At 42.2% G+C, this 27,281-nt stretch overlaps 2 protein-coding genes across 3 annotated transcripts; one reads left to right on the top strand and one right to left on the bottom strand.

The window, feature by feature from the left end:
• The first annotated feature begins 3,141 nt into the window (after positions 1-3,141).
• LOC138192798 (ataxin-1-like) lies at positions 3,142-20,615 on the top strand. 2 transcript variants are annotated; one of them, XM_069140463.1, is made up of 3 exons: positions 3,142-3,369; positions 16,846-18,596; positions 18,850-20,615. In XM_069140463.1, exons 2-3 carry the CDS (start codon positions 17,004-17,006, stop codon positions 19,312-19,314), a joined length of 2,058 nt encoding a protein of 685 aa, XP_068996564.1. In that variant the 5' UTR covers positions 3,142-3,369; positions 16,846-17,003; the 3' UTR covers positions 19,315-20,615. The 2 variants fall into 2 exon arrangements, with proteins under 2 accessions (XP_068996564.1, XP_068996565.1); XM_069140464.1 differs by lacking the exon at positions 3,142-3,369 and adding an exon at positions 13,670-14,007.
• A 59-nt stretch (positions 20,616-20,674) lies between these two features.
• On the bottom strand, positions 20,675-26,697 carry irf10 (interferon regulatory factor 10). Its single transcript, XM_069140466.1, has 8 exons — positions 26,277-26,697; positions 24,295-24,490; positions 24,129-24,205; positions 23,539-23,593; positions 22,483-22,587; positions 21,993-22,379; positions 21,667-21,785; positions 20,675-21,100 (listed from the first exon to the last, which is right to left on the bottom strand). The coding sequence occupies exons 1-8, from the start codon at positions 26,445-26,447 to the stop codon at positions 20,987-20,989; spliced, it is 1,224 nt and encodes a 407-aa protein (XP_068996567.1). The 5' UTR covers positions 26,448-26,697; the 3' UTR covers positions 20,675-20,986.
• Positions 26,698-27,281: the final 584 nt, after the last annotated feature.

Here is a 27,281-nt window from a genome sequence, read left to right as displayed (position 1 = left end):
TGGCTCTTTTTCTCGGTTTGTTTGATTCCATGTGTCAACACAAATTACAGTCAAAGATTCCCCCACTTTTGGCTGAAGGTGCTGCTTCACACTCACTATGCCTTTATAAACTCAGTTACCATCTTTTTTCTCAATGGCTTGGAGTCTTTTATAAGCCTTTACTGAGTTCCGTGGGCCTGCATGCACATCAGAAACTTTAATGTGGTGAGGTGGTAAATTTCCTCCAGACACTTGATTTGAGGGTCAGCAGGGTCAGGTTTTACCCAGACACCCCTGCTGTGTTATTACAGGCTCGTCAGGGTGTGTGTGACAGCCTCTGATCAGTCTATTGGCATTTGAGCTTTTCACTCATGAAAGTCTGTTTGACCACTATTGCACATTGTGAAACACTCTACGTCACATGAGCTGATTGACTGTACATCACTGAGAGTCAACACACCTCACAAATCAATTGTTTTTGTTAAGCTGCTTGAATACTAACATTATATTTTTGAATGTTTTTATTTGTGTCTGTGTTGCTAAAGTGATTTAATGCTATCTCATTGAGTCAGCAGTAACATCAATGAACTGAAGAAACACAATGTTTTTACAATGTAAGATTTCTAGTTGAAGTAAAAATAGGGTTGTTTTTTTTCATAATCCTCTTTTTCAAATGTTTACTCAGCGAGTACTCAAGAGTAATGTTTTTCCCCAGTTCTATTTGAATCCGTGTTTATAGGATGTTGTAGTGTGAATGCAGAAGTGAGAATGGAAGAGAGAGAAGGAGAGAGGAAATGATACTCAGAAGTTTGGCCGGCGCAGTGCCTAATGATCACAAGAGCAAAAGATGCATACACAAATGTGACACACACGCACACACACACCATGTGATCTCTCGATTAGTGCTGTAGTTACACCCTCCCACTCTCTTTGGTTGTTTGATCACAATCTCCCTCCTGCTCCTGGGCTCCAGTCAAACTGAAACTTTCCAAAGATAATGCTTGCTCGGCATGAATTCACTGATGACCTTTTATTGAAATAACTTTTCTTTTTTTTTTTTTAAGTTTAGTGGAAATGTTTGGCTGGCAGAATAAAAATGTATCTCTTCAAGCACATATAATTATCCAAAGATATTTCGAGGTTATGTTTAATATCACTCAAAATCTACAGGTGGATGCAAAAGCTTTAAATGTGTTACAGAAAAACAGAATATAATATATATTATGATGCAGCTGTTATCTTTTTTGGTGAAATGGTTTATCTTATCTCTATTCTCAGTTACCCAATCAAACCTGATGATGTTTTTAAACTACACTGCTTAGAGATAGCTGAACTTTTTAGAGGCTATTGGCAGAACTTTCACTTGACATTAACTTTTTACAAATGGGAAACTGTTGTCTTTAAACCAATACATTACTCCTGTTTTATTTGATCTACTTTTAAAGGGGCTTAAATTGTTTAATATGTCCCATCGTGTGATCACCAAATGTAGATGAGTCGTACAAATATGTCGTCATCTGTCGTGGCTTTTTTACCCATGCTTTACTGGAGCAACAGCATTTAATGTATCCAATATACCTAGGAATTAAATAATACAAAATAAATTTATGAAAAAAATATTAACAAATAAAATATGATTATATATGTAGGAGTTTTTGTGCAGCTGCCTCAGAGAAGCAGTGATTTGTACATTTATGAGCAATTATTTATTCATTCATCATTTTCCATGCCCAGGATTCAGAGATCTTTTGACACAAAGAAAAAAAATTACACAAATGGAATAAGCATTGTCATTTCAATTGTAAAAATAACAAATTGGTGACTCCAATAAGGACGACTGTGAACATTGAGTCTGAAATAAGCTGTCTCTTCACTTTTGCTGTTAACTCTGCGGGTGCAGGCCATAGACTCCAACTCCCATTGTACTGAGGAGAATATTTCAGTTGGAAAGTCCAGTACAGAGCACTTCACTCAAGGTTCAACATGATTTAACCTCTTAACAAGAAGTGTCAGCAGTGAGTCAGTCATTACAAACTTACAATGTGCTGTGCATCTAAACCTTGTTGAGTTTCTCAGCATTATCATCATACAGATTCAATGAAGAGTTGGAACAAGCTTTCTTTGCTTTCACAAGATTTTGACAACTTTAAAGCTGCTTAAGAGACATTTAAAAGTGAGTGTCGAGTGGTTAATTCTAATATTGTTTTTAGATCACGATATAATATATTTAAATGCAATGATATGTGTATTATGATATGATAATTATATTTCAAGTTGTAATGACAGTTCCTTTGCTCTAACTTTGATCTCCAAATAACTGCCAGTCTTTTTCAGATATAGTTGCGTCCGTGAGATAAAGGAAGGGGTTAATGCCGAGTCATGTTCAAGGAACTGGGGCACACAGTACAGTAAAGAGAGCATATGACTTATTGCTACACTACAGCGGATATTCCCATACCTCGCAATGGTTTCACAATAAGATGTATAAATTGTCTTGTTGTGGTTTCAGGCTTGAAAGAAAAGCACATGATGCCACTGCACGTAGATTACGACCATGAAGTGATCAAGCTAAGAAAGGAGAACTGACTTGTTGTGAGTGTGATGAAAACCTCGGTGTCAGATTTGACCAGTTGGTATTACACTTCACCTGCCGCAGCATGTCAATACTTAGTGATTATGTTTAGCTCTTTCACCTACACCACTGTGCCAGGCAAGCACACCTTTTCCATCATCCCTATGGACTGTGATTGGCTGAGGGGCTAAGAGGCTGAGGTGTTGCAGCAAATAGCGCGGGCTGTGGGCTGGTCCATTCTGCAGCTCCAGGGAGGTTAATGAGTGAAGCCGCTGGGCTGTCAGCCAAACATGAGCAGCAATGCTAAGGCTCCCACAATGAGCCTGACTGTATTACCACTGAGCTCTGTCTAATTATACACTCCCAGCGAGGGAGAGAGAGAGACAGACAGCATATTAGGCAGGCGAAAGAAAAAGTTATCAAGTGTCGCTGTGTGTCAGAGGGACTCACTAAGAGGGATGAGTGGAGTTTGAAGTTGTAAGAGTGACATAGAAGGTGTGTGTCAGTGAGAAGGAAGGAGAGAGAGGGGGAGAGGGGGGGAGGGAGGGGGTTGAGAGATCAAGCAAGCTGGGTAGAGAGACAGAGAGCGCACTCACAGGAGAGAGAGAGAGAGAGAGAGAGAGAGAGAGAGAGAGAGAGCAAAGAGGCGTTTAGAGAGTGAGAAGGAGGAGAGGCAGGAATAGGATGAAGGGAGGGAAGGCTGAGCAGTAGAGCGGAGGAAGAGACTCGCAGTCTCAAAACTGGATATTCCTACGTGCCTGCTGCCGCCTGATCCAATGAGTAAACTCTGATACCTGCTACGCAAGGCACCCGGCGAGGTATGTGACCACACCGTTTCCTCTTCTCGGGCGTGTGTGTGTGTGTGTGCGTGTGTGTGTGTGCGTGTGTGTGTGCGTGTGCGTGTGTGTGTGTGTGTGTCGGAGAGCGGGAGCACAGGTGTGTTGGCAACTTTGAATGACGGGATAAACAGACCATGCTGTGTGGTTTGAATGCCCTGAGAACACCGGTGTAAGAGTTGCCGTGGGTGCATGTCATTATGCGAGTGAGCTGGGCTGGAAATTGGAAGAAAATATGTTTGAATTGTTTGGGTGTGTGTGTGTGTGTGTGTGTGTGTGTGTGTGTGTGTGTGTGTGTGTGTGTGTGTGTGTGTGTGCGCGCGTTCGCGCGCGTGCGTGTGTGTGAATGAGCATGGTCTATAGACTCGTGTAAGTCAGCACCAATGTGTGTGGGTGTTTGTGTGCGTGGAAGAGAATAACGGCAAGAGTGTGAACAAGAGGGAGAGTGTGACTGATCCAGAGAGAAGGAGTGTGTGAGAAAGACAGAGTCAGACAGAGAGGGAGAGGGAGAGAGGTGGAGGTTCATCACTCAGCCTGACGGCAGATCAGGGCTTTCAGAATTAGAGCAGTGGGCTTAAATAGCCCTGGTCCAGAGATAGCCAGGGGCCCTCGAGGAGCCCGCTTAAATTGGGAGGGATGGGTATGAGATTGGTGAGGGTGGGGTTAGTCCAGTTGGGGAAAATTTGGAAAGCGAAAGAGTGAGGGAGGTGGAAGAGACACAAAATAAGATGTGCAGATGTTGGGGGGCAAGTGTGGGAAATATCTCATACAATAAAAGGGAGGACTTGTCAGCTGGCAGGTGCATCCGTCATCTGCAATCTAACTTTGTACTCAACCAGTGTAGAAGAGAAAAAAAATAACTAGCAGAACTTCAAATGCCCCCTTTGATTTTTTTTTTTTTCCCCCTCAACTTTGTAACTCTGATTTGAAGACCTCCGCACCCCTCTGTCGAGAGCGCAGAGCTGTGTTTGTGGTTCAGTCACTGACTCCACTCGAATCCCTCCTCATTAGTCGCCATTCTCGATGGAGACACACTATGCCACTATGCACATTTATGATTTCTCTATGTCTATTTCTGCTACAGAAGGCGCTGTCCTTCTGTTGCGGTGATATCCCATATGTTGCATATAGGAACATTTCACAGGTTCAAACACTTCTCAGCTATAGATGTATTTCAGGCAAGACGTACAACATTTGTCCCTGCTGACTTAATCAACTTATTTCAATTATGAGCATGATCTGCTGGAGCGTACAGGAAGTCACTGCAAGATTGTATGTTTCGGTGCTTCATTTGCGAGGAGCTTCTTTTTTTTTTGTTCTCTGAATGGATTTTCTTACTCGCATGTTGAGGAAGGATTCTCTGTTATATCAATGAGAGTTCATGCCGAAGTCTGGTGGTTTGAAAACCCAGATCTCATGTGTTTGTGCTCCATAGTAACGTACCAAGATAAAGTATTGGGGTTTATGTTATACACCTGTATGTACCAGAGATGTGCCCTCATGAAGGATGTAAAGGGAAGCCGAACATAGGGATGGCTCCTTATCTTTGGGGACACAGAAATACAACTTGTCTCTGCGCGATGAATGAGAAATACAACATGTTCTCGAATCGCATGTTTCTTAGAGTACTGTCACCCAGAGGAGAACAGGCCTCTTGTGGGAGAAGGTTGAGTGGATGCTGGCCCTTTAAGAGGTCTATTTTTACAGGGGCACACTCATGCATGGAGCAAGGCGCACAGTAGAGGCAGTGGCTCACGGAGACTGTATCTGCGCTGCCTCACTTCTGTGACTCCAAACAACACATCCTGTAGGACCATAACCTTGTGACTGAGAGAGAGTCATGAAACTTGTGCGGTCCATAGAGGAGCATGTGTTCTTTCAAACACAAGCTCAAACATGAAAAATCATCAGAACTGGTCTTTTACGAGGTTTCTCACCCGACAAGAAGAATCAGCCCTTTTTAAGTGGATCTCTGAAGTCTAAAAGTGATAATGAGTGGGAGTTTGCAATAAAGACACCCTTATGCACACTGTACGCAAATGTGCCAACATTCCCACATACTTGTTTTGATATGCAGATAGCTATGAAAGAAATCTGAAAACATTCATGCCCCCTTCTTACAAACACATAATACACTTTAGTTTACAGACACCCACACACTCCTCGAAAGAAATCACACAAAAAAAAGGCACATTTCAGAACATTTCTACACAAATACACATCCGTGCGCTTGGAGGTGCGCACAGTGCTGTACACCCACGTAAAAAAATTACTTATACATCCTCAATATCTGGACCTAAAATAATCTTCTCCTTATGCAATCTGCATGTTATATAATGCATGGCCTGTCATTATCATAGCGCTCCTTCACGCCCTGCTGTGCCTCTCCACCTACAGCACCACGCAGACAGGCAGACACACACACACACACACACACACACACACACACACCCTGCACCTTGTGTTAACAGTCGTATACTCTACTCTAGCACTCTCACCCACGCTGAGTGTATGCTCTCAAACAGTCACCCAGATGAGTGAGAGGGAAAGACAGAGGAAGACCGAGAGTGGGTGGGGTGGGGAGACTGAAAGACACAGAAAGGGAAAACTTAGAGAGTGAAGCACATTCATACATTTGCATGATTATATGAAGCTGTGAGTGTGTGGCATTCACTTATGTGTGATTTTTCAGGGCTGTATGCCACGGCTGTTCTGAAAACATCCCCGTCTGTCACTCACAGAAACCCCCCCGCCCCGTGGGCGCTGCAGGTTAGCATATATTTGAGCCCACGTAACCCCAAATAACCTTATTTGTGCGTTCATTTTCTATACCACTTTGTTCCCGTTCAGGGGCTTAGAAAGCAGGGATACACTCACCACTATGTTCCGGGATGTGTGAGGCACAATTTCTCAAAGTCACACCTATTGGCTCGCATGTCTTTGCATGTCTTGTATGTCATTGTCTCACAGAACGGAAATAGGAGTCAAACCCCCATCCTTCGTGTTGGGTGGAAACATTTGTAAAAAGATCCCTAACCTAAGCCTGAACTGTACTTTAATTAATCAAGACTGGATGTATTGAAAAGAGAAGCCAAATGTCTTTATAATTATTCCCTGAACTGGCCAATCAAACAATATGTAAATATATGTATCAACACAGGCAGGCAGATTGGCTTCCACATCCTTAAATAACCTGCCTAAATGCATGATATTTAGGATTAACAAAATAAATTATGCTGCACCAACACTGTTAAGGATAGACATCATACAATTATGAATTAATTCTGCGTGTATTGTTGAATCAGTGAAGAGGATTTGCAAGTTCACTGTTCTCAGATCAGCACTCTGACCATTGGAATGGTCTGGGAATTGACTTTGGAGCTCAGCAGAGGATCCAGGAGTGTGATGAGTAATCCCAAACACAAGCCGCTGTTTGAATACAGTTGACACCACGCCAGACTACTTTAAGGTGACAGCCGTCAGTCGAGGTGTCCCATGAGAGGAAGGTGCAGGAAGTGATATTTCATAGGATGCATTTGCATTCAAATCCACTTGTTGAATGTGTGAAGACATGTGCAGTGGTGGAAGAAGTATTCAGGTCCTATAGTACCAATACAGCAATGGGAAAAAAATACTCTATTACAAGTAAAAGTTCTGCAGGAAAAATCCTACTTCAGTGAAAGTACACAATTATCAGCAGCAAAAAGTAGTTACAATATTGAAGTTAAAGTACTGGATTGGTCCCTCTGACTGATAATCATAATATATGACATCATTAGATTATTATTACTGAAGCATCAGCGTGTAAGCAGAATGTCACTGTTGGAGTCTAGACTGCTTTGTCTATTTAATATACAGTAACACCAGATAAACTGTAGGGGTTGTGAGTTTATTATTAGAAGAGGAAAGAAGACAGAAAACAAAGTTTCAACTTTTTCTCTAATCTTTGGTTTTTGACGAGATATTGGGTTGTCTAAGTATTTATTGCAATGAAACAATGTGATAAGTTTAGAGGGGAAAAAAAAAAATCCCTATTTAGTGGTCATCTCGGGCATCTAAAATGTCACCCCGACTACACAGTACTTTTTGTAAGACGTCAGAAACCAAAAAGGTTGATAACTACTGGTTTATTCTTCAACAATGTGCTGGATTTTAAAAGCTTGTTATATTATCTTTTGTGTCAAATGATTTAACTTAAAAGCAATTAAAGCTTTCAAATAAAAAGTATAAGTATAAAGTACCTGAACATAAAAATACTTACTAACTACTGTACTAAAGTACATTACCTCAAAATTATACTTTAGTACTTGAGTAAATGTACTTAATTCCTTTCCACCACTCTATATATATATATATACGTATATATGTATATATACGTGTGTGTGCGTGCGTGCGCTCCGAAGCAAAGATGTGTATTCAATCTGCCAGTTATCGGAGTCTGTTCTTCGCTCCTTGTGTTCGCACAGATCGTTTTCCTTGGCCTTGACTCGCTAACCCTTGTGTATGATCAAGCAGTATGTTCTCCTCCTCCACACTTCATCTACAATAGGGGTCAGCGACCTTTCAACCCTACCACCCACCACTTACACCCACAGTTTTTCAGCCAGGCCTGCCTTTCTGCCTGGTGGAGCCCATGAAAGTAAATCTGCTCCCTCCAACAGACGGACTCAACGTGCACAAACACAATATATTGCACAGTATTGGTTTTGGTATCACTGCCCAGAAAGAGTAACATCTGAGACATCCTGTAGCCTATTGCATCGATAATGTCCTGAAAGCCTGTCCTGAAGTTGGATGTATGTTACCTTTCCTACCCTTGTAATGCTTTCCTATTTATTTCATTCCTTTTTTTTTGTCCTGTGTAACAATAAAATCTCTCAGCAAAACATATTTTTCTAATTCAATTTATCTTTTTCATAATTATTAGCCGGAAAATATGAAACTGAGTGTCAAAAGTTCTCTTTGAAGTGGTATTGGGACTCTCCTATTTTCATTTTGAAAATAAGCATCAAGCCCACTCAATCATATTTCAGTATAATTTGCAGCACCCTCTGCAAACAGCATAAGCAATGTGTTGAGTAAATGACTGTGACCATGTGTGTCTGGGTGGCAGATTTGGTGTGGGAGGGGTTGTAGAGCAGTAGCAATAATGGCAGTGTATAGCAATGTTGCCTTGAATACCAGCAGAGATAAAGGTACTCTAGACAGTATCTGTGAAGCTAGTCTAGACAGTCTCTGAAAATGAATGGCACTTAAGGTACCAACAGGAGACCTGGCCATGCTCTCTCCATGGAGATGTCATCACTATGTTTGCTGACATTTTGCTGCTAAACCAGAGAACTAACAAAAACCCAGTTTGACTGTCAGTCGCCAGGGAACAGTGCCAAAAACAACGAACCTTTGGACTGAAAAGTAATCCTCTGTCTCGCACACGCACACACGCACACACACACACACACACACACACGCACGCACACATGCACACACACTTGTCCGCTCTCTTTCAAGCTGTTTTTACCCCATCAGACTTTGTCTCCCGCTCTCACACTCACCCCTCCCGCCTCCACCCCACTCATAAGCTATTGATCTCATAGCGTGAGAGTTGTTGTTCACATTAAGAACTATGACTTTGGCTAATCATGTCACAAACTAGTGGGAGGGGCTTCTACCTGTACTACTAGCAGTTTAGTGCATGTAAAAAGTTGTAAAAACTTTAAGGAAGGAAATTAGTGAGTTGCAAGAACAAAAACAAAAAAAAAAGCATGACTGTGCATCAGCAGTATGTGACATCACTATCATTGCAGTTGCATACGAATATTTCACCCCATTGGCACATTTGATGTTTATTTTGTGTTTTACATCTTTGTGTTGCGCATGATGCCTACAAACCGAAACCAGCTCTTTGTGGTTGAAAAAAAAAAAGGTGATGCAAATGCCGCATAAAGAGACAAATTATCAGACAGTGGAAAACTGCAAAATTGAAACTCCCATCAGTAGAAACTTAAATGTCAATGAATGACAAAAACATAACACCCACCTTTGAAATGTCAGCCACAAAGTTTACAGAATACCTGTTAAATGTTCCACTTGTTCCATTCTGTGCATGTGTGCACATTTTCATGTGCAGCACACGTCTGCATGTATTTGTGGAAGCAAAGACAGAGGCTGAAGAACACTGCAGCAGTCTGGTCAGAGGAAGAGGAGAACGAGGTGGAGGAATTTTTGCTTCTGCTGACTGGTTGACCTGCATGTAATTAGTCAAGTCATATTTTTAACTGATATTGCGTAAAAGCCAGCTTAAGGAGCCATAGCTGCCCTATTTATACCCCAGGGGCTAATGGCCTGTACCACTACACAGGGGGATTTCCTCACAGAACTATACTAAGCCTGCTTTAGGCCGTACCAGTTTGGATTCACAGGGATTAACCCAGCAATACGTTACAGGCGTCACCCTTTAGTCTGCATCACTCACACTGCTGTACTCTTCTTCCTATCAGCTCTGCACTTGCAATGTTCTGCATATTCTGTCTACAGCTCTGCTATGTAGAAGGTGCTATGTTCCGTTTCTTTTGCTGGACTTATGGCACACCCTGTTGATCTTACTCCCATTTGAAATGAGTAAATATTTGTATCACTTTTTGCAGCAGTAAAATGTACAGGACAGTAATGAGTGAGCACATTTTTACAAAGAATCAATCTTGTATTGACTCTCAGCATGCACGTTTCTGTCTACATGCTGCAAAGTCTGTGTGTGGATGTTTGTGTGGATGTTTGTGTGTATGTGCATGTGTGGTGGTGCTAATAGTAACGCCTGAGCCGTAAGCCTGTCTTCATTGTGGTTGAGCCTGCTGCGGGCAGGGCTGCTGGCTCATCCTGAAGAATGGGTCAGGGCTCTGAAGACTGACCTGGCCTTTTGCCCAATAAGCTATTGCCCGTATCACCCTGTCCTTTTATCAGCTTATCCTGGCTCCTTGTAGAGTAAGCCACCACAAAGCTAGTAGTACTCAACCCCACCCCACCCCCACCCCCCACCACCACCACCACCACACACACACCCCTCCCCCCATCACTGACTCTCCCTGTTAGATGAGAAAATCCATCTATCCAACTATCCAACTATCCATCTCTCATCTCTCCAACTACAATTATCCATCCATCTCCATCTATCCATCCATCCATCTATCCTTCTCCATCCATCTCTCCATCTATCCAACTATCTATTCATCTATCCATTTGACTGTCTGCCTGTCCGTCCGTCCGTCCGTCCGTCTGTTTGTCTCTCTCTCCATGTGTATATCTTTCTTTGTCTCTCTAACTGTCTCTTCATCTGTATGTATGTATGTCTGTCCATTTATCTGCTGTGTCCTCGACCCCCCATCCTCTCCTCCACTCTCCTCTACTCTTCCCTCTGTTCAGATCTGTTACATTCAGCAACAAATTTCTGCTGCATCAGACGCCCATCATAGATCTCCCACTCAGCCTGAAACGTGATCAGACACCCAATACGAGGCTACACATAGGAAGGGTAAAAAAACAAAAAAAACAATGCAAAATGACATTTTCTTTCTTTAAAAAAAAAAAAAAAGAAAGCAGCGAAAACTAAGACAGTAAAATGTTCTGTGTTCTCGAAAGCCTCACCTGTGGAGGCCTTTGACCCCTACTGCTGCTCTAAACTTCCACTATGATTTGTTGAATGTAGTCTGACTCCTCTGACCTTTCTCGTCTCGGCCTGACCCGGTGTGTGTGTGTGTGTGTGTGTGTGTGTGTGTGCGAAATGGACAGATTAAATAGGGCAAAGCCAGAGAGCGAGACAGACAGAAGCAGAAGAGATGGAGGACGAGTACACCAAATGCTTCAGTGGTGCCACAAATGATTGACAGCACTGTGACACCTTTGTGTGTTTGCTTGTGTTGATGTTTGTCTGTGTGTGTGTGTGTTCGATATGCTAAATATCAAAGTCTGCATACATAAGCAGAACACAATAGTCATTTCTATATCTCTGTATTATAGTAAACACTTTATGATGAACCCAGTCCTATTTCTTTCTCTTTCGCTATGACTCAACTGTTACGTGTAAATTTATACCAAACATTGAGTGGTGTTATGATTTATGTGAAATTTCATTTAAGACAGATTTTACAAATGTATCTAAAATAGTTGTGCTGAATACTGATTGCAGGACAGAGGTGTTAATTATCTTTAGAAGAAAGAAATTACTTAATTTGCTTTTCTACAATTAATTTATTTTCTGATCATTTTTTTTTAAATATTTTCATAAATAAAGTATGATTACTCACCATCTTGCCTACCTTGTTTAAGTAGCTTTTGTTAAAAATATGTTGTTCAAGGAGGAAGTTAACTTGCATAAATGTGTTTTTGAAAGCTTCATTGTCATTGCCAAGGTAACTGTGGCACTGGGTTGCTTTCTACAATATAGTAAGAAAATGCTGATTTAAGCAGCAAAATGCTGACAACTGTGCAGCTAAATTAGCAATTTACTGTTGGTAAATGAGCCTCTTAAATTAGTAAGATTCCTGCAATACTTGATCCTTATTCATCCTTTTTATTGTGGCTGAATGAGGCTTTTTACTGAATGTGAAATTAATGCAATGTTCAAAATATTTTATTTCTTTGTTTCAAATCATCTTTAAGATTGTTTTAATTGATAGTTTAAAAACTAGATATTGTTTCAAGTTTTGCTTGCCAAGTCAGAATATTCATTACATTTCCCTTTTGGCCTGCATTAAAAAAAAAAAAAAGCATAATTTAAAAACTGTTTGTTTTTTGTTTGTTTTTTTATTAATCCAGATTTCTCAAATTTTTTTAATTATGCCCCTTTTGTCTCTACTAATTGTGATGCATGTAATGAACCCACACGAATTCTACAGTTGCCAGAGCAGACAGCAGTCGAGCCCACACGACCTCAGCGCACATCACATTAAAAATACAAGGAATTTTCACCTAAATGTCAAAGGAGATGTTGTCACCTCATTGTGAAAATGTTTCAATGTTCAAGCCGATCTTTTTTCAAACACCTAGAAGTCTGATTAGCGTTCCATCCCACTGAGGTTGAGAAGTTAGACAAGGTTAACTAATTTACTGTTGGTGGGTTCGAGTCTGCATTTCGAGTCTGCATTCCACGTCTACGTTTGAAAGGTCAGATGAATTGCTTTTAGAAGTATGAAAGAACATAAAGATTGCTTTTTACAATTAACCACAAATAATGATTTGATTGCTTCATTAAATCCTATTTCCCCCTGTGCTCCACTTAATGTTCTCACTCCCGCATTGCATTTCTGTGCTGATAATTAACATAAGCTTGTATGAGCTGAGGTTTGGCCCTGTTTCTTTGACGAGGAGCAGACAGGGTTATTTGCATAGCCTTGCATTTTCAACTCTGGGCCTGTTTATTATTTTGCAAACGGTTTCTATACTGACAGGTTTCTGATTTCTCGCTGTGAATGAACTACACTGCTCTCACCGATACAGTCCTAATAAGCGGCACCAGCCATACCAGCACACTTCACTTGTGCTGACTGAATCACTGAAGCAAATCATTTAGAGCTCTCCTGCAGTGCTCCTGTTAGCGTATGAGCCTGTATGAGTGCGTGCACATATGAAGTCAAATAAAATGTATTCATAAAAGCTCTTTTAACAAGCAGGTTTGTCACAAAGTGCTTTGATGAAAACAAATGACACAAATTCAGATGAAACTACTGATAAACAAAAAGAAGAAGTCTGTGTGTGTGTGTGTGTGTGTGTGCTTGATGGATGTGAGGTTTAGTTTTGAGTCAGAGGCAGCAGAAAAAGCCTAAGTCTGAGACTGTGTAGGATGAGCCTCCTACCACGTCCCTCCCTGTCTCTCATCAACTGTCTCTCTGTCTCCCCTCTATCCCTCCCTCCCTTTTATGTGCTAGCATGTCTTACATGAGAAAGTCTTCATCAGAAACATGCATTAATAATTTAATTTCTGATGATTTGATTGGTGAATGATGTTTGATGAAAAAGACAAATAAAATGCATGTGGAAAGTATAACAACAGACAGTACAAAGGCAACCTATAGTCAGAATATACTGCTCAGTATCTGTATGGGCTGCATCTTTGACTGTGTGTACGTTTGTGTGCATATATACAAATATATATATATATATATATATATATGCGTGTGTATGCATGTTTGTATCCCTCACAGTGATTAAAGCAAGTGGGCGGCAGCAGCAACTGGTCTGCCTGTGTGGCTCTGCATAGCAGACATGTTTCTCACTGCTAGATATTACTCATTTCCTTAGCCCTTTGCACACACAAGCACATATACACACACACACACACACACACTCTTGACACACACATACTCTCATAGGCAACAGACTCAGAGACGGATAGCAGGCTCTCCGTTTTTTCCCTCAGTTTGGTGGGCTCGCTGGTGTTATTTCACGCGCACAGAGATCAGAGGCAGTGTGTAGCTGGAGGCTGCTGATATCTGCGGGTGCTGTCACTGCCGGTGTTGCCGTGGAGGAGCACTGTAGCACAGTAAGGAGCTGAGGAGTGGGTTGACCCTCTGGGAGGACTAGAAAATGAATGACTGCCAACAATGGGACGTCTGCTCAGCTCGGCCTAAGGTCAGTCTCGCATCACAACAACTACCAACTTCATCCACCTCTGTGTCTGCACCTATGTTCCCTCTTTTGTTGTTGACTGCTTTGCAATTAGCCCCAAAGAGCTTTTAATCCATGTTTCTTTGAGAGCAAAGAAGGCAAAACTAGCCACTAATATTTTGTAGTTCTGTTTTTCTGAGGTTTGCAGTCATGAGCACAGAGACAAACGTACGTTTGACAGCTCTCCTGGGAAATGCGTGTAGAGAAAAGGCGGGATGAGCCAGAGCAGTGCAAATATGTTTGTCAAATCTGAAGTTGTTTGAAAGTTAAGAAATGTAAGCAGTTTGCATTTCAGGATAATAAAAAAAAAAAAATTGAACTGTTCCAGACTGTTTTTGTGTTTATTAGTTTGAAGAAAAGCTAAAAGGGACTTGTATTTATTAATTATATCTAGGCTTACATTGCAAATCAAAAGCCTTGAGGAATATTTCATGGGGAAGGGTGGGGGGGGGTGTAACATCGTTATGCCTGTGATCTGACTATTTGGATATATTTAAATGCAACAACAACAGTAGCTCCAGCTAAACTCCAGCTCTGTGTGCATGTCTCCACAGTGTAGGAGGATTCTGTTAGAAGACATTTCTCTGCAAACTCCTCCACATGCACAATTGTGCTCTTTGTTTTCTTGTACTTTTTTGGCAAGTTTATATTAGGTCTGTTTTGACAACCTATTCTATAATGACTGTCAAAATGACGAGGGTGTAAGAGTCATTTGAGGACAAAAACTGAAACCAGATTTTTATTTTATTTTTAATCTAAAAAAAAAAAATAATCATCTGCGTTCTAGACAACTTTTTGCATTGCAAAACTCCCCTGTAAGATAAAAAAAATTATAATAATGACAAATTCTGACCTTTTTGAATGCTGTGTGTGGCTTTAAAATGTATTTTCAGAATGTTTTTCCATTTCGTATTTTTGAGACATTATTGCAATTTTATTTATTTTTTTATTTCATAGTTAAATAATTTTGGTCAAATGTAATGAATCAATGAGATAATAATAATTCTTTTAGTTAAAAAAAAAATTGGTTAAGATATTAAACATATTGAAAAAAAATCTTTAAAGGAAGATGTGTAGGTGCGGCAGAGAGTTCTGATTGTTCCTCTAATCTGAAGGCCTTACATCTCTAGAATATTGGTGGTTTTTTTTATAAACCACAAATCAACAGCTTTTTTCAGCCCCCATCTTTCATTGAAACTTAAAATAAATAATTTTAACCGGACTTGCATCATTTTAACAACATCTTAGCTGACCTAATAAATGTACATCATAAACATTTCCGATGTTCAACTGTATTCCACCGTCCTGTCAGTGTCTGGGACAATAGATCCCCCTCCTCTCACCACCCAGTCTTCAGTTCTCCACTCAGATGCACGAACAGCTTGCGCCACTCCAACACGTATTCTGTTTTTGGACCAAGTCAGCAGCGGAGTACCCGCCTCTCCATGGAGTATCCCCATCTAACCTCTCTAAACCAACTGGATGTGTGTGTGCAAGTGTGTTTGTGTGGACACAGTTGCCATGGTGACAGTGTGGCGGATGGTGAGACGGCAGGGAGTTGGTAGGCAGTTGAGACAGACTTGCGGGTGAGCGCGGGGCTGAGTGGCTGAACGGCTCTGTGGTGTTGTGGCGGCGGCGGGAACGGCGACGGTGGCTGCGGTGGAGGAGGTAGAGGAGGGAACAGCTGGGCTCGCTGGGCTCGCAGCGCGGCAGCCATCATTTCAAAAGAGCTCATTTAAACCGTTTGGAAAAGAATTAGTGGAGCTCCCCCGCATTCCTCACTGAATGAAACAAGGCTGCAAAATCTCTGACACGTTTGAGGACTCCAACACAAACACACACAAAGACCTAAACAAATAAACACATTCACACATTTCTCCCAGGCCCCCCCCAAAAAAAAAACACACACACATGGCATACACGCACACACACACACACACACACACACGTTTCCCCACACTCCTGCTGTGACACATAATTAATATGCAAAGACACATATCTTGTATCCACAAACAACTGGTGGCAATATCAACAGTGTTTCTGTCAGCTTTTGGGTGGGTGGTGACCAGCTTTGCCTATCACTGGGGGAGTAAGTACAGCCGCCTGAGGGAGTATTTGTGAGTCTGTTGCTGTCCGTGTGTGTGTCTGAAAGAAAAAAGGGTTAGGGGGTGCGCTCGTAGTAAGCCTATATAAAATACAGAGAACACCCGAGGGTGTCGTGGGGGTGTTTCATGAAAGTGGTACAAAAACATATCTACATATTCCAATCATCCCCCGAGAGTCAGAGATGAAAACTCTCCTGCTGTGAGTGCTCTGTGTGTGTGTGTGTGTGTGTGTGTGTGTGTGTGTGTGTGTGTGTGTGTGTGTGTGTGTGTTTTCACACACACATACTGCACTGCCTCTGAACTTCACTGGCTGCTAAATTTATTTTTAGCCCACATGTGGGAGTAATGTGTTTGAATGAAACGAGTAAGTTGGGTAGTTTCAGTCCCACCGCACTGCACATAGGTAATGACTAATTAGCAACAGCTATCAGAGAAGCTAAGAGTTTCTAAACTCTTTAAAGTAGTTTGGAAGAAGAAGTCACTCGCTGATTTCTCTCCATCTGTCTGACGCAGCCGAATGTTTGTTTGTATGTCTGACCAGACTGACAGCTAAGTCTTAACTACAGATGATGCCAGGACCTGACAGACTGTTCTTTTTCAATGTTCACACTTAATCTCTCTTACTTCTGTCTATGTCCCCTCCCTCCCTTTTCACCCACCTCGTCTCTGTGTCTGTCCTCTCTCCTCCTCTCTGAAGGTGAGTGGTGCTTCAGTACAAAAGAATCAACAGTGATCTGACAGTGATGCTGTGTATCAGCCTTCCCCTCTGTCTGCGCCCCTCCTTCTCCCGTGAAGCCCATGTGACCTAGCCTACACCCACACACAGGGGGCCCCCACTGCCGCTGGAGCCCACCCATGAATCCCATCCCTGATCGCGGCAAAGAGTGCCTCCCTCCCAAGAAGAGGGAGTCTCGGCAAGGATCAGCAGAACACCACATCCCTCTGGATGAGTTTAAACCCCCTGTGCCGCTCCGGAGTCGGTCCAGCACAGGGAGAGGGGAGGGAGGCAGGGATCCCAGTGATAGGGACAGAGCCCTGACTAACCCAAACCCCCATCTCCTTCACACTCCTCCACCTCTTCCTGCTCCAGCACCAGGCCTCCCCGTGCCCATACCATGGCACGTGAGCTACCCTCCCTCTGTCTCTCTTCCCCTATTCCCAGCGCAGGTCAGCGAAAGGAGGGGCTCAGGTTCTCCTGCTTGGAGAGATGATCCTCTGGCCTCACCCCTTCCCCACCACTCCAGGTGGCTTAGAGGGGAGGGGCCCCTCTCGTTGCCACCTTCCCCATCTTCTTCCTCCACTTCCTCTTTTAAGACTCCCTTTCCAGCCAGTTCTAGAGAGATGTGGTCCTACATCAACAGCGGTCGGCGGGACTACAGCTCCTCTCTCTTCTCCCCGTCATACATGTTTAGCCACCACTCTCTTTACCCCCAAGACCCAAGTTTAGTTGAAGTGAGACACAGGTTCTTGGGCAAGAGGCCCAATGGCCTGGACGGGCCAGGCAGCAGGACTGCCTCAGCATCCAGGCCTCTGCTCACGGGAGAATACGGGAACGATAGCAGCAGAACCAGACTGGATGTCAGTTCACACAGCTCCCATGCCAACGGTGGACGGAGACAGCAGGAGGATCTAACATCCCATGTCCATTCTGGAGGGCCATTTTTGTCAGACTCTCAAGCTCAGGAGGGCCCCGAGCCACATTCCTCACTGCAGGACAGACATCTGCATGGGATAATCAAGACCAGCTCCAACTTGCTCTCCACCAGTCCCCATCCCCTCGGACCAGACTCCAGGGCAGGTAGAGGGGTACTATTGGACCACCTTGGGGCCACACCAGCTGAAGCCCAAATCTACTACTCCTTGGGATCGGTGTGCCACCCCAGCCCTCAGGCCCAGGCCTACCCGCTCTACAGCTCCTCAGGAACATCTCTGTACAACCTGCACAGGGAGCCGGGCCCCAGGCAGCACAATCTAAGGACCTCACCCCTGGGTCTGCCTAACAGCCATGACAGGTCACAAAGAGACCGGGACAGAGACCAGGAAAGAGACAAGGTCATACAGAGGGACAGGGAGCGAGGTAAAGACAGAGACAAAGAGAAGCAACAACAACAGGACAAAGACCAAGAAAGAGACATTGAGCGCGAGAGACGACGAGACAGAGAGAGAGACCGAGGGAGAGAGTTATCTCCCTCCCATCTTCACACCTCATCCCCGGCCCTTCACCCATCTCCCCCTGCACTCCTACCTCACTTCACCAAGGGTTCTCTGATTGAGTTGGCCAGCGGGCGGTTGAAGCGGGTGGAGGAGCTGCGGACTGAGGACTTCCTGAGGAGTGCGGATACCTCCCCAGAGTTCCACCTCAGCACCTGCACTGTGCTGCTGATTTCCCCCAGCAGTACACAGGGCTTCAGCCACCTGCAGGTTCACCTCAAAGACCGCAACACTCAGGTCAGCTTTGTCTTGAGATAAACAGTATGCTTCTGCTTACTCTAGAGTAGCATATTTATATTCCAGGATAACACATATTTTAACAACAAAAATGAGTGTTGATAATAGTCATAGTTTCAGCTGCTGTTGCCTTGATTTTCTCAGGTTAAAATGCTCTTGATCCATTTCATTAAAGTCGCATTGTTGTGATAATGAATGACAGACTTGAGAGGCCTCTTGGTTGAGTTTATAACAATGTTGTGGTTTTGTGTAGGAGTTACTGAAGGTCTTGGTGGAGTATCCGTTCTTTGTGCAGGACCGGGGCTGGTCTTCTTGCTGTCCCCAGAGAACCACAGAGCTCTATGGCCTGCCCTGCCGCCAGCTCATGGAGGGCGATGTCTGCCTGGCCCTCACGCCCACGCCCACCCAAACCCACCGGACACACTCACGTACCAGCTCCAGGTCTCATCGCACACAACTCCCCTCCAGGGCTCCAGCAGAGTCCAGCAGCTCGCACAGGGAGGAGATGCCACCCCCACCTCCTCCTCCACCGCTTCCTCACCATGCACCTCCAACCACGCCAGCCCCCCCGCGCGCTCTGGCCGCAGAGCCACCGGCTCAGGAGCAGCAGCGGCCGCGCAAACGGCGCTGGTCTGCCCCGGACACCCTTCCCTCAGCCGCAACTGATGAAAGCCTCCTGGAATTACCTCATGGCTCCAAGCTAATGAAGTGGCAGTAGAAACTTGCACATGCATACATGCATACTTACACGTACACGAGCACATACACACCCTCCTTGTCTCTGTTGCACCCACCAAGACAAACAATGGAGAGACCTCAAGGTAGGGTTGCAGGGAAGGAATAAAAAAATAAAAATTTAAAAAAAAAAAAAATTAAAAACTGAAAATGCAAATTACAGGTGTCCACACTGCTGCCCAAAAGATTAATCTTGTCCACTCTAGTCCAGCCCTTTTTGAACCGTTCCTTTCCTTTCCTTTCCTTTCCTTTCCTTTCCTTTCCTTTCCTTTCCTTTCCTTTCCCTCTTTCCCTCAACCTTACTTAGCATTGCCCTGAAAGAAGGAGCAGCTGAAGGACGTCTGGATGGCTCCTTACAGACACACTGAAGACATTTATTGAGACAATCAAGCACTTGTCTGTGTTCACTCTGTTTTTGTAATGGTTGTCCCACACACCTACTTACTGAAAGTGTTTGCTGCAGGGTATTTTCAATCAGTGTTATGAAAGTAAACGCTATTGAAGTGCAGATATACGTATATGAACAAAAATGGACTATATATATATATATATATTACATTACAAATGTTATATACAGTAAATATGCTAAACAGATTAAATGCAATCTCTGTCAATTTTGCAATGCATTTTATTTTCTTTCTTTTTTTTTAATTTTCTTGCTTCTGAGCCGATCCGGACGTGTCGGCCTGGCCAGGCAAGGTGAATGTATGAGCAACTCTTCGCCTTTTTTTATTCTCATCACTGGGAGTCATTTCAAACAAATGTTCGTCAAGGCATTACTCTCCAATATGTTCTTAACATTATCTCTGAGAAAGGGAGAACACTAATGAAAACTGCGTAACAGACAATCCCACCCACACAGACAGGTCTGTGCCACATCGCCTCGACACTCATGGTGTTTTTCCATTAAAAACTGAATGATGGAAAAGAGTAAAAAGTGCAGTACGGCTGAAGAGTAATGGTGCTAATAACACGTTGGAACATGATGCTTTGTGAATACTCTTGACCCCCATGTACTGTACGCTTCTGTTCCCATCTCATTTTTTTTATGTACTGTATATGTTTGAAGGCAGGGAAAATGATGAAAGTATTTTAAACTCAGATACGGGTATATCCTCTGATTCAGCACACTCTCTCACTTTAGTTTTTTTTTTTTTTTTATTTTCAAGATCTTACCTGTTGATTTTTCTTTTTAAATGTTATAGCTACAAAAATGTATATTTTTAAAAATTGTGAATCTGTTATATGATGTTCGCTAGAAATAAAGGGAAAAAAAGCTTTATAGATTTAATTAAAGGTGTCAATTTATTCTCTGTATTTGTTGTAAAATACGATGGACTTCAAAAATCGCTTAGTAATAGGCTATTAATAGTTATTAATATGTTTCAAGTATGTGTTGTTGGGTTAAAAATGTATTATCACCGCAGCAACTCTAGCTGCATGGTAGACAAAAAAAAAGTCACATCACTTTGAATTTCCCTTGATGCATTGCAAATAGGTCAACCATGCGGCCATCATTTCTTCTTCATATATACATTTCGTCTGACAGTACTGAGTTGCTCTGAGGCTGTTTTTCATGCTGATGACAGGGAGGGAGCATGGCTTCAGTAATCAATGTGTATATTGTCCATGCCTACCCCGGCGCAGGGTAACTTTCAGTCTTTGTACATCTTCTTTTCCTCTGTGTTGGCGGTGAGGGTCGGACGCTTCTCCTCAGTCTCTCCCAAGTTGAACCTCTGCAACAGTTCCACTGCAAACAAGGGAACCACCTGGGCAAAGGGACACATTGTAATGCCCAATCAATATGCTTGTGAGGACCTCTACTGGTTGAAAATACAACCGCAGCCGCTACACTCAGACTCTCGCACTCTGAGGTTCAGATCTAGTCGTGGAAGATAGACAAATTGACATACTTGATTTTCAACATGGTATGAAAATCACAAACTTTGTAAGTCCAAACTGTTGGTGTTTGGCATTTGAGAAATTGACATTTGCCAGCAAATCATACACTGTTCACATCATTGTAGACTTGGATGTAACGTTGCTTTTCTTCACTTATTAGGAAACTAATCCTGAACAAATACACAATTAGATGACTGCATTTATAGGGATAGGAGAATCTGTGCTTAATGTGAATTAACAAAACACATGAGTATTTGCCCAGGTGTTAAGTCCAAAACAACTGTAATTGTGATGTCTGCCTCCTAAGAAGTACAGGGGAATCTGTATCTTAAAAGATTCTGATACACAACCAGATTCTAAACAAATGCAATGTTTGAGTTGATGGCCCAGTAAAGACAGTGTATAAAAAGAAAGATTCTTATCTACCACCCACCTGTGCCATGATCAGCTTCCTGGTTTTAGGTACGTTGGGGTCGGGGTACTCCTCTCCAAAGCAGAGCTCGATCTCATAAGAAGGTGTCGGTCCTTTTCCCTGTAAACAGCTCTGGAGTGCTGTAAATTCAGATTGATCAAACAAATTGATTTCCTCTTTACGTAATGTAACATCTGTCATTGTCTTTCAATGGGTGATATTTTCTTCTACCTGAATTTACAGTAAAAAAGGATGACTGGTAGCTAATGAATCAAAACAGCATTTTAGTTGCTGTTAATGGATTTTTTTTTTTTTTAATTTGTTAAAGTATCCATGCTCTGCCTTACCACTGAGAAATGCGGGTATGTCGAGCAGTTTGAAGGTCTTTTCTCGTTCCAGTTTGTTGGGCTGGTCAGTGTGTTTGGCCAAGGGACCGCTCCAGTACACCCTGCCCTGGCAGAACCGCTTGATGAACACCCCATCGGGGGCCACCCACAACAGCACACCCCTCTCTAGGTGACAAAGGAGACGATTCATTGCTTCAGCCATGCTGGAGTGTGGGGACACAGAGCCCGGGGAGGGAAAGGAGAGCTGCTGGGCAGTGCAGGGTCCATAGATCCGTTCATTTCCCAGGGGAACATGGCCCTGCAGGATGAAGCACCCATCTGGGGTCCTGGTGGTCACTTTCATCACCTTCTGGCCCTGGTACAACAGCATCACCTGCATACGAAAGTCTATACACACAGAATGCAATTTATGTTCCAGGTCAAAGTTAAAAGCCCAGCAATATGTTTATTTGGTTGTTTCTGTCTGTATTCCCAAAGCTTTTTTTTTTACCTGATATAGGAAGTGGAGGGCTGAAGAAAGGTAAAGGAGCAGGGGCATGATTTTGAACTTTTTTTCCTGTTACCTCACAGTACATGTGCTCCCTCATCAGGTTGTCTAAAGCAGAACAGAGACAAACTTCAATCAAAAAACTGTTGGGGAAAAAAATAATGTCTGTGTATTGTTTGTTCACAAGTAAAATTCCATCCAATGTGTCCATGAAAGCCTGACAAGGGTTCAAGGTGGCATTTAGATCCCATTTGAGTGAACCAAACTGGACTTAATATATTCCTTAAGTGTGCCTGCCCATGCAGGCCAAAGATTGGGAAAACAATTGAGGAGCACACATTCCCAAACCCCACTCCACACGGTGCACAGACCAAACTAGAAGTAGGAGTCCTCATACGAGAATTAAGGACTACTTTGAATGTTTTTTTTTTTAGAGACTTTTAAGGATTTCCAGATCCCCCCCCCCCTGCGCAGATATCCCATTGATACAGTAGGAGTTTCTATTGTAGTGACAAAACATATGTTCCCTTGCCAGATTCTCCCCCACAAACACGCTGAAGCCAGAAGCAGAGCAGCCAGGGATTAAACCATTGAAGACTAGTGGTAGATTAGTGCTTTTCGCTGGACCACCCAACAACTAGTCTATAGTCAGTCTCAGAACTAACCTGCCAGTATCCAAACTAAACAAATAAAATGGCACTAAGCTGTAAGCTTTACAAAGAACAACAAATAAACAAGACTGATGAGTCCACAGCCAGGCAAACAGGACTGCGACGCACATCAGTTTGAGCTAAATGCTAAAGGCTGGTGGTAAAATGTCATTAGCTTTGCAGATCTTTTGTCTTACCCAAAAATTAAGTGAAGACATGAAGATAAAGCTGGATGAAAAGTTAGGGGACGCAAACGTCTAGTTGTTGAGAAATTTCCCTCAAAAGTAGAAGCATGAACCTCGTGGTGCAAACAAGTTGGTTGAAGAGGGAACGTTTCCTGTGTTGATCTATGATCACAATTCTTCAACTGTTCTATAGTGTTGTAGCAGTTTATGTATGTAACACTTACCAGTCAATGTGTTTTCTTCTTTATTTGCTTGACAGGATTTCATTTGATAATAAACCTACAAAAACAGAAACCAAAGTCATCCAAACGTACTGTAGCATGAGGTTTATAGGTTATATCTTATTGGTATAAATTGACTCCCCCCACTCCCGCCCCAATAACGGTTTCCTGCAGTAACAGGACACTATTGTCTACCACAGAGAACACATCACTTATTCAGAGTCCAATTAAATAAACAAGCTTAAACCCCCCATATTGGTAAAAATCTAATATTGACGGCCCATGTTGGTAATATCAAAAAAGACAGAAGTCAAACAAATTTAACCTGCAGAGGGAAACTAAGAATAAACTAAGTTACATTACAATTTTAATTTCATCCCTGATTATTATTTGTAACTCCAAATTAACACTCATAAAAAGAGGAAATAAACACCAGGAAACAATGTGCCCTGTTTATAGCAAATTGATTAATATGAGTGTGTTCTTCATTTTCTCCAGGGAAATATAACCATTGATTATAATCTACTGTATTGTGTAAATACAGGGCTACATTTTGTTAATCTGTGGTTTATTGTCTGCATGTTTTATTTTACCTGTTTGTCCAGATTATTGGGACTCTTTGGAGACCTCTTAGCCTGTTTGATCACGTGATCCTTTGTCTCAGGAGGTTCTGAGAAGAGGAACAAGTGGGAAAAAGTGAGTCCAAATGAAAAATTCACATACTATAAAGTTAGAAAGAACCTCTTAAAACATTTTTACCTGCTGGCCTGGAAGGCCCGTTGTCATGCTGGATGCAATAGACTTTATATGGCTCAGTGATGTCGAGCTGGTTGCGATTGGGGACCTCCTGGAAGTCCGTGCTCTTGTTGAGTGCACAACGGAGACGGGTTTTCCACATGGTGGGATCAGCTTTATCCCTCCCCTCCCTGTATTTGCCCTTGTACACAGCCCAGGCCTGAATGTAAAGAGTTGAAACATGAGATGATTGAAGGGTTGAAAAACACAGAGGATAATATATGACCTACTGCCTGCTTGCCTGGTTTACTGATTCATCATCATTGTAATGACCTGAAAAATACACAGGCCCACTGAAACTGACAACCTTATTATTTAGCCTACATTTACTTAATTATAAAATATTAAATAAAATCATATAGACTTTGGGATTTTACTGTATAGGCTACCAAATAGTCTTATTATAAGGGAATGAAATCAGCAGAGGCAGTATCAATAGGAAGTCAGAATTGTTTCAAAAGTAGGTGGAGCCAGGGAGGAGCCCCATATGAAACCTCAAGAAAGGTCTTTGCTTTATTTTAAATTCTGTATAATCAGTGACTACTTTAATTAAAAAAATGAATTAATAAATTACCAAAACTAAAGATAAATACGCAGGGCTAGGACTTGCTTCTTTGCATTTCTTCTTCTTTTTTTGTGCAGTTTTTAAAAGCAGTGGAGACTCTGAACCAGCAAACACGGAGAAAACTCCTGGACCATAATAAAATCATTGCAGGTAAGTAGATACTTTGTTTTCCTTTTGTTATAAATATAATGCTTTGGTGTTTGATAGATACATATTCCCGACCCTGGCAGTCATCTCTCATTCATTTAACATTAAATCTGCAAATTCCTGTTGAGTTTGTGATCTCTGAATCTGAGGCTGAAATGTGTCTCAGTGTCTGTTTGCTTGGTGCTGTCCTGTCATAGCTGCTTAAATTGTTGTGTTAAGAGGACTGTTTACGTAAACAGGCTCGTGAACTTTACATCTGAAAACTTACATCTCTTCACAACGGGTGTGAAATGTACAAGTTGTCATTGATTAATCCCTCAATATTTCTGGCGAACCCTTTGTTGTTAAATGTGTTTTTGAACACAGGGATTTCAGAAAGCCTAGTTACAAAATACGTTTTTTTAAAATGGGGACATCAACTTTCATCAAATAAAGTAGGCTATTTGTTGATTTAAAAAAAAACAAAAAACTGATAACTATCCAACTAATGTTAAGGGCCAATTCTGAGTGTTAAGGATTGCAGGCATTATTCGGTTGAACTGATTGTTGCACAAGAGTAATGTAGGCGTATCTCTAATTATTCCAGCTTCGGTCATAATAGAACAGATGAAATTCACACTCTAGAGCCAAAACGGCCCAAAGTATGAGCCAATTAAACCATCTGATTTAAAGATTTCCCGAAATAAAGTGACATTGTGGATGCATGAGTGTGGACTCAATGCATGCAGGCAGAACGTGGCATTATACCGCCGAAGCTCTCATACTGTATAGTGTACATTCTCCACCTGCCTCATACCTGTTAAGAAGCATTACTAGTATATGCGCTCTACACCTCTGTCTATGCTTAACACAGGGACAGGCTTTAACTAGGAAGGTGAATTGTGCAACGGGTGGCTAGGATGTATTGTTGGATCATTTTTACAAAACTTGTGCAACATTGCAACGCAGTATAGCAAAGACTTTTTTTTTTTTTTTTTTTTAACTGTGGGGGAGAAATTAAGGTATTCTTACAAAATAATTAAATAAATATGTTTGAAAATATTTCGTTTTTAAATGTCAATGTAAACTGACTTGTTATTGGCCCTAGATTAGTAAAAACCAATGCGGGAAATAATTAACTTTATTATTTTCTAAAGGCATATAGTTGGATCAATTTCTGTCTAATTTCAAAAACCTGCAAAAGCATGGAAAAATGGTTTAATAGCAGTATGATAGAAACGGACTGATACCTGACCTTGAACAGAGCTGCATCCTCCGTTTGTTTGTAGTCCTTCTTGGCTGCGTGCTTCCACGGGATCCTGAACATAGTTTTGGCCTCATCCTCCCAACACAGTCCTTCATATCTGCCACTCTCTACCTGCACTATCAGCCACTCTTTCAGGTGCAACTTAGCTCGCTCATCCATTTTCAGTGCATGCTGCGTCTTCCAGAAACAGAAGTCCACTTTGAAATGTCACAGAGACATGTGCAAAGTAACTCGAGCGCAATTTACTCACGGCCTCACCCGGCAGTCTGGAAAAAAAAAAAATCAATATTTTGTTCTGATGCTGCTCAAACGTCTGTGGTAATATTAAGACTCTGAATTAAATGAAGTTTATAAATTACAGACGAACAGGTTTCAACAGAAACTTACATGCAGAAGTTGCTACCAAACCTAAGTGCGCTCTTAAGAGCGAAAGCGAAAGCATTAATACTTTCGGTTTCCCCCTCTTACTGAGTTGCAGCAAACGTTTAATCACTCTTAGGAAGGTGTCTGTGGGAGGGTGAAAAACGAGGTCACTGGGCTGAAATGTGATTTTGATGCGATGATCATTTCTAAACAATGCTGCAAATGCGATGCTTTTTTTTTGACGTTGCTCATTAAAGCAAGACATCATCTTTTAACCATGTAAATGTAAACACAACAGGGAGTAGTGTTAAGACATATAGTCCATAAAACTGCTAAATTCAATAAAGTGTTGATTTCTAATTTGGAAATTGTTCTTTAATTCGTCCCTATGAGTCAGTGGCAAGGTAGCACCAAGAAGCAGTAATCGTAGGCCAGAAGCGCGCACACAAACACTCACGCAAGCACATTCATAAACGTGTACGAATCATAGCGAAACTTTCATGTGAAAATGAAAGTGTGGAGGTGGAGGGGATTTTTTTATTTTTTATTTTTTTTCTCAGAGGATCCTCCTCTATCTATAGGGTTTGTCTCAATAGATAGCAAAAATCCTTCAGGTCAGGTAATGATAGT

The sequence above is a fragment of the Embiotoca jacksoni genome, unplaced genomic scaffold, assembly GCF_022577435.1.
Source record: "Embiotoca jacksoni isolate LCO1_2020_lvr unplaced genomic scaffold, fEmbJac1.0.p SCAF_9, whole genome shotgun sequence".
Classification (NCBI taxonomy): Eukaryota; Metazoa; Chordata; class Actinopteri; family Embiotocidae; genus Embiotoca; species Embiotoca jacksoni.
The sequence above is the reverse complement of the archived record's forward strand: the minus strand, read 5'-3'. Positions and strand labels throughout refer to the sequence as shown.

Coding starts and splice junctions, on each gene's coding strand:
- LOC138192798 (XM_069140463.1), top strand. CDS start 17,004: ATGAATCCCATCCCTGATCGCGGCAAAGAGTGCCTCCCTCCCAAGAAG. Junction 18,597..18,849: donor TCAAAGACCGCAACACTCAG/GTCAGCTTTGTC, acceptor GGTTTTGTGTAG/GAGTTACTGAAGGTCTTGGT.
- irf10 (XM_069140466.1), bottom strand. CDS start 26,447: ATGGATGAGCGAGCTAAGTTGCACCTGAAAGAGTGGCTGATAGTGCAG. Junction 22,588..23,538: donor AGAAGAAAACACATTGACTG/GTAAGTGTTACA, acceptor GTTCTGCTTTAG/ACAACCTGATGAGGGAGCAC. Junction 22,380..22,482: donor CCCTCCACTTCCTATATCAG/GTAAAAAAAAAA, acceptor CTGTGTGTATAG/ACTTTCGTATGCAGGTGATG.